Source organism: Arachis ipaensis, chromosome B04 (assembly GCF_000816755.2).
Source record: "Arachis ipaensis cultivar K30076 chromosome B04, Araip1.1, whole genome shotgun sequence".
Taxonomy (NCBI): Eukaryota; Viridiplantae; Streptophyta; class Magnoliopsida; order Fabales; family Fabaceae; genus Arachis; species Arachis ipaensis.
In genome coordinates this window covers 129,156,784-129,164,114 of record NC_029788.2, presented here as the reverse complement: position 1 = coordinate 129,164,114, position 7,331 = coordinate 129,156,784, and the positions used below count along the sequence as shown (strand labels likewise).

The 7,331-nt window shown below is 37.8% G+C and overlaps 2 protein-coding genes across 4 annotated transcripts; one reads left to right on the top strand and one right to left on the bottom strand.

Moving 5' to 3' along the window:
• LOC107635429 (protein LONGIFOLIA 1-like) lies at window positions 7-4,846 on the top strand. Of its 2 annotated transcripts, none has more exons than XM_016338904.2 (5): window positions 7-463; window positions 1,474-1,532; window positions 1,614-3,497; window positions 3,572-3,707; window positions 3,859-4,846. In XM_016338904.2, the coding sequence occupies exons 1-5, from the start codon at window positions 316-318 to the stop codon at window positions 4,620-4,622; spliced, it is 2,991 nt and encodes a 996-aa protein (XP_016194390.1). In that variant the 5' UTR covers window positions 7-315; the 3' UTR covers window positions 4,623-4,846. The 2 variants fall into 2 exon arrangements, with proteins under 2 accessions (XP_016194390.1, XP_016194391.1); XM_016338905.2 differs by lacking the exon at window positions 7-463 and adding an exon at window positions 502-1,409.
• Window positions 5,177-7,201, bottom strand: LOC107635428 (transcription initiation factor TFIID subunit 8). Of its 2 annotated transcripts, none has more exons than XM_016338903.2 (2): window positions 6,894-7,201; window positions 5,177-6,615 (listed from the first exon to the last, which is right to left on the bottom strand). In XM_016338903.2, exon 2 carries the CDS (start codon window positions 6,593-6,595, stop codon window positions 5,453-5,455), a length of 1,143 nt encoding a protein of 380 aa, XP_016194389.1. In that variant the 5' UTR covers window positions 6,596-6,615; window positions 6,894-7,201; the 3' UTR covers window positions 5,177-5,452. The 2 variants fall into 2 exon arrangements, with proteins under 2 accessions (XP_016194389.1, XP_016194388.1); XM_016338902.2 differs by having other exon boundaries at window positions 5,177-6,702; window positions 6,894-7,198.

Genomic DNA, 7,331 nt, shown 5'->3' with positions numbered 1-7,331 from the left:
TGCAGAAGTATATATTCCCTTCACACTTTCTTTTTCTTTTATTTTCTCACTCTCTTTGATTCTGTTCCAAGAACATTCTCTTTCTGTGCACATGCATACACATGAAACAAATAGTACATGCAAATTCTTAATGTACTATTCTTGTTGTTATTATTATTATTCTCTCCTTTGAGAACTCTAAATTCTTAAGGCTAGTTCAAATTCCATAACAGAAGACCTGTTTGTTTGTTCTACATTAAAGAAGCCTTTGCTTGTTGACTCTATAAGCATCATTCTTGAACATTGAAGCTTTCAAGGAAGAGAAGTCAAACAAACATGTCTTCAAATAAGGTATTGAAATCAGTGAAAGATGAAAACCCAGAATTGCAGAAGCAGATTGGTTGCATCACTGGCTTTTTTCAACTCTTTGACCGCCACCGTTTCCTCACTGCCAACACTCACCAAACACCTTCTTCAACTTCAGGTATTCTTCTTCAATATCCACTTTATTTTTCTTCTTTTTGTGTGAACATTATTCACATCTGAGTAGGACAACTGCATTATTTATATTTTCTTTTGTTCTGTTTCATTTTCAAGATTTTTGCTTCATGGAATCTTAGTCAAACATGTTTGAAGAAGAAAATTTTGATGAACATGAACATGAACATGTGAGAAGGACTAGTCTTCGTACATACATAAATTGTTTCACATATATATCACGTGTATTGAGGTGGAGAGACTTTGTTGGTTTGCTGTCCTTAGAAAAATGAAAATTTTTCACCTTAGGCCTTCATATAGTATATAGTTTTATTTCTTTTATTTTTTACTACACAAAATAAAAGAAAAGAAAGAAAAGTTCTCTAGTGAAAATGAATATTTTCTTCCAACAGTAAGGGACTGACACAATTAACCTTACATTATGTCAGTAACTTGTCGGATTGCATAGATAGTTCTGTTTTCTTTTCTTTTCTTCTTCAGTTTTCATTTGTTTTCGTGTGGAGTGATTCCGGTGGTTAAAGTTCTCTGACTCCACTTAGTTACTAGATATAAAAGCAAAGCATTTAATTTACTGAACTATTTTTTTTTTTATTTATTTATTTTTTCATTTTGGTTCCTTACTCTCCAAATTAGATTTGACAGAAGCTGGTAACTGGAGTTAAATTTTGGAGCTGAGCACTTTTTTTTTTCTTTTTGTTTTTATTTTACATCTATATATTTTCAGAAATCAGGTTAGAATACATATTAAAGTAATGTTCACATCAGAACAAAGTTAAATATTCACATTTTTTAAAGTGATAATTGTAAAATTTAAGTATTATTTGAAGGGTATGAACATTACAACTAACCTGTAATTGTTTATGCTTTCTTTGTAGCTTCAACATGAAAACATGTCCATAGATATTATAGAAGTGATCTGAAAGGAATAAAAAGTGAGTTGAAGATAATATCTGAGAAGTTCTTAGTACTATAACTGAAATTTCCTTTCTTTCTCAGGTGAAAGCAGTAATGGCATCAAAGAGCTTAATGCTAAAAACACAATGCAGAAAGCAAAGGTAAGATAATGTTAGAATAGTAGTTTAACATGAAAGAATTTTAGCAGGATCAATTAACAAACTTAATATTGTGATTTTCAGGAAAAGAATCTAAAGGGTTCCAGAGAGAAGCAACAATTCTCCACAGAGTCTTCAATAACTTCTATGACTTCATCATCTTGTTCATCTAGCATGTCGTCCCTCGAGTTCAACAGGACAATTCAGACCGAATCGCTATCAACCGGTCGAATCAATGTTCTTGAAAACTCGAATTCAGAACTATCATTGAAGCGCCTTGACACCCCAACACAGAAATCCATTGACTTCTATGATATTGTCAAAGAGTCAATTCAGAGAGAATCTCATGGATTGTCTGTGAAGACTTTGCCTAAAGAGCAAAAGAAGGGTCCCAATCACACCTTGAAATACATCGACTCACCCCGGCCTCTGCCTTCCCCAAAATCTGTCAATGCAGGAGTTATGGTCTCCAATGAAGCATTCCATAATCTTGCTAAGTCTAAGAAAGCGCCTTGGGACTCGCCTCGGCTGTCTTATGATGGAAGGGATACACAAGATAGATTCAAAACTGCGACAAAGCATAAGGAACTTCCAAGATTTTCCTTGGACAGCAAGCAAGGATCCATTGGAGGTCTCAATGAAGGAAACAAGTCTCGCAACCTATTGAAGGGTCCACAAAAAGGACATTTGAGAAACTCCAGCTCAGTGCTTAACCAGCCACAAGAACCAGATACTTCGAGAAGATCATCCAGTGTCGTAGCAAAGTTGATGGGACTGGAAGCATTGCCAGAATGGACACAAACTTGCCAGACTCCACCAGCGACTGCTAGTTGCTACAACAATAAAAATGAGCTCTTGGAAAGATCTAGAACAAGTGATGAATACAAGCAGCACCAAAGCTCTGTATCTCCAAGAAGTAGCCAGGAATCTACCTCGGCTCGATACAGAATTGCTGACTCGATCACAAACACAACACCATATTCGCGATTTGCTCTAGAATCAAGTCCATGGAGGCAAACTGATGCAAGCCAAAGTTCTCAACTGCAAGTTTCCAAGGGAAGTGAATCTGATGTGAAAGCCTCGAAGTCCTGCATCTCTGTATATGGGGAAATTGATAAAAGGCGGGCAGAACTCGAGTTCAAAAAGTCTGGCAAGGATCTCAGAGCCCTTAAACAAATTCTTGATGCAATGCAGAGATATAAAGATACATCTGGCAGTACTAGTGATCAGGCTTCAAAGTCTCCATCTTACAATAGAAAAATTTGCAGTCTCAATCAAGGATCAAAGTTACAAAGCCCAAGAATTCGACAAAAAGACTCGGAGTCTGTCACAAGTGAGACATCAAACACAAGCCAGGGTAGTGAATTGCCAATATTCATCATGAAACCGGAAAAAGTTGCTAGAAAATCCAGCAATCCTTCTTCTAAAGGAATGCCAGTTCGTGGTAATGGAAGATTGGCTGAGAAGCAAACAGGCAAAGATATCAATTCAACCATCAGAAATGTCAGGGATCCTTTTAGTCAATCAATTCCTTCAGCAAATAAGGGTAATAACTCGAGAACTTCAAAATCGATGCAACCATTGAAAGTTCATCTGGAAAGCAATGGAGAAAACACTAGTTCTGGTAACATAACAGCTGCTAGGAGTCCAAGGGTACAGAAGAAGTTTGGATTGGAGAGGCGCTCTCCACCAAGCAGCCCATCTTCAGATTCTGGTATTAGCAGAAGGCAGCAGTATAGGAACGCTTTGGGGTTTCCTTCTTCTCCAAGTACAACACCAAGACCGAAATTGCACGAAAGAAATGAATGTTTCAGCGAGCCTAGCGTCCATTGGAGGGATTTTAAGGCTCGTGTTAACTTCATTTCTCCAGATTTTGACAAGAGAAGCAGTGATAGAGAAATCATTCGCATGGATCAATCAGGAAATACTAATAGCACTTCCATCCAGCTTGGCAGCCTGAATCAAAATGTAAGTATTTCTTCATTGCATTGTTAGATTTTGCATCTAAACCAATTGCTTAGTCGTTCTTTTATTTTGATCAGTGTTCAGGAAGCTCTAAGGCTGACACAATGGTTACTGTAGAACAACCAAGTCCTGTGTCTGTTCTTGATCCTGCATTCTACAGGGAAGACCCACCATCTCCAGTGAGAAAGAGATCAGACATGTCAGATGATTTAGGTATTCAACTTATATTTCATCATGGATAATCTAAGTTCATTGTCAGATTAATTATTTAAGCTAATACACTTTTTGGTGGCATTACAACTACAATAACTCAGGAAACTCAAATCAAGTTACATTTTAATTCTCTTCAAATTTTCTCATACAGGTGAAGAAGTTCTAAGTGCTGATGAAAACAGTGAGGAGAACTCTGTTGATCTTCCTTTATCCAACACAACAAAAGCTAACTTCATCATTCATGATAGAGACTCGAATACCCAGAATTTCATTCAAATTCTTCAAGATATCAATCAGAATGATGAGAAACTCACCAGCTTCAGTGACAATAAGGATCCTGACCATAAATATATAGCAGAAATCCTGCTAGCATCCGGTCTTCTTAGTGGACGCACCTCTAGCCAGATTTCTCATTCACCAGGTTACTTGATTAACCCAAAGTTATTCTTTGCATTAGAACAAATGAAAACAAACAAGAAGGATTTTAACAGTGGCAAGATTATTAGTCCAGAGCAAATGCAAAGAAAACTCATATTTGATGTGGTTAATGACATTCTTGTTCAAAAATCATTCTTGGAGAGTTCTTATACTCAGTGGCGCCTAACAAACCAGCTACCAGGTAGAAACCTACAGGGGAAGCAGCTTTTGGATGAGGTATGCACAGAAATAGACCAGTTACAACCTCAGAAAAAGAATCTTGACTTGGCCATTGAGGATGAGAATTTGACAAGTCTCTTATGGGGAGATTTGAATTTGATGCATCACCCCACAGTTTGGACTAACAGCAGCACTGAGATACCAAATGTTGTGTTGGATATAGAGAGGTTGATCTTTAAAGATTTGATAACTGAAGTTGTTAGAGGAGAATTAGCAAACAGTGCTGGTAGGCATTGCAGGCAATTACTGTTTCATTAGCTTGACCCAAAAAGAGGAAAAATAAAAAGTTCCAATCTTGTGTGTCACCTTCCAAAACACACAGTTTGAAGAGAGGCTAATAAGCTGCTTAGTTGAGTTTAACCCTTGTTTTTTGTATAAATTATTGCACATTTTAATGTCTTTCTTTATGTATTTATGGTTCATGAGTTCATAAATACATGCAGAAATACATGATTATGTATATCAGTATCTAGTTTTCACTACAGCGCCTTCTCTAAACATAAAATGGTGTCGGTTCCTCCATCTCAACTAAACATTATTATACCCTCAACTCTTATGTTCTTATAAATACTATACTGCCAAAGCATCATTAGTTTCTGTAATGTCGGAAGTAGAGCAACTCAAAGCAAACCCCATAAATAGGCAACTCTATACTCTTTGGCAGAGAACAACCATAGATTGAAAAAGTAGTACATGACGATAAAACTGTTGTGAAATTCCCATCATTGATATATGCGAATTTTAGAATGGAAGTTGTTTTTAGTGTTATTGGCAGGATTTCAAATAATGCTTTAAAGAAGCAAAAACCAAAGTAAATCGGAAAAGATGTTATTTTGATACTTTCTATGGGATTTCAGTCTTACATGTTGCATTGATTTTTAACACACGAATTCAAAGCATTTTCCACATATCAGATTGCCTACTGGCACATACTCAGAAGATTGTTAGAGTGGGAAAATGCCTGGGGAAAAATGTAACATTCATTTCAATAGTATCAGTCGCCTAAATTTCAATATCCCAGAACTAGCTATCATCACATTGTCCTGAAAAAGTGTCGAGTATACAGATCCTAGTTGAAGCAATCTCATTTACAATTGAACAAGCTGATCTGGATTTTCTAGAGATTCCCTCAGAATTTTCTCAGCCCTTCTTTTCCTGTCATCCTTCTCATCTTCCATTGCAAACCACGGCAAAGTCCTCTGATGCTCCTTTTCAGGACTCAAACCTGTGGACCTTCCTAAGAATTTGTTTCCTACCCCAATCTTAAAACGCACCCTAGGGTTCTCATTCAAAACACGCGTTGTCTGATCTTCTCCGGAATCACAGGATGTGCTCTTCATCGCTTCAATTGCTGGAGCAAATGTCTCTAACACCGATACGGATTTATCATCAAGGAAATTCCTTGCAACAGGATTATCCAAAGTGACATTGTTGAAGAGCTTAGTAGGAGGGGCAATAGGAGCAACTTCCTTTTCCCCAACTTTCAAAGGTGGTGCAAGGAAAGGATTGCCTTCCACAGATGCTTTCTTTGCCTTGGCATCATCCGGGTCAGCGAAGGTGGGCTTCTCAAACATACCTGAGACCATCTGCTGCTGTGAACTCAACAGCGACCTATCCCCGTTATCGTTCTCTCTTTCTTGGTCAAATTTGCCATTGGCAGCATGAGGGTCTGCTCCTCTTGCATCCACTGTAGGGTCAAGTGAATACGTCTGTGGATCAGGGAATGCAGGCAGCCAGGCAGGAATATGCTCCGCAGGAGGCACTTTTCCTTTTCGTGAAAAACTTGGAGTCAGCTCACGATCTTTCACGATTGGAAACCGGGGAACAGGATGTACAAATGGAATTGGTTCAACTTCATTAACATAATGAACGATTTCCCGAACAGCACCAGAGTCCTCAAGGCAATGGTCAACATCAGAAGCACCTGAAAACCCTTGCACATATACTAAATCCTCCAACCCTTGAATGACATCAAAAGCATTGGATTCAGTCCTCCCTGCAAGATTAGCATAGTAATGAGCAGATCTCCCAATGCTCGAAGCATATCGAACAGCGACATCAGACAGCGCCTCAAGGGCTGATTGCTGAAACGAATGAAAACCTTGACTCTCCAACAATTGCGCTACCGCGATCTTCGCGATTGCCTGGGCAAAATCATCAGCACCTGATTTCCTCTTCCATGTGCTGGGCTTCTCAAGATGCCTTCCAGTCTTCCCACCACCATTGCTCATATTCAGCACACTTCATATCACTTTAAAACCCGAAAAATATTATCCAAATCACTATTTCTCTTCATTTCCAGAACTCACCAAAAAATTGAAATTCACCAACTTCGCTTCTGAGAAATTTTTTTTTTTTTTTCGGAAAAGAAAAAAAGTGAACTTCAGCTAGACAGAACTTTAACTAATACCAACAATATCTTATAATTGAGCTACAAAGCCCTAACTAGTAACTACTCCCAGGCTGAACTCTATAGAGAAAACAATTTCAGCTGAATAATTAAAATTTGAGGGGGAAAGTGAAGCTTACCACGTTACCAGTAGATGAGAAGTGCTGATTGGATCTGAGGGCATAAATGGAAGATCGGTAGATAAAATTGGGAAATTTAGGGTTTGCGATTCGGTTTAGCTTAAACCCTTTGAAACCCTTGGATCGAAGACATCATTTGACTCAGAAAGAGAAAGGAGATTGAAATGGAAAAGAGAACTTCGCTCGTAGACCCGATGCGATTTCGTCTTTAGAGCCCTCTAAAGTTTATTGCGAAAATTTCGAGCATCAATGTAGAGTGTAGTCAATAATCTTGAATCTTCGTTGTCGTGGAAAGTTGAAACGGCGTCGTCCTAAACGTATGGAACCAAGCAGCGTAAATCTAGAGAAGAAAAATACTGTGTTTTAAATTAATTATTAAAAAATTGGATAAATTACGTATTTAAAAGATATAAACAAAAAAAATCTATAAAAAATAAA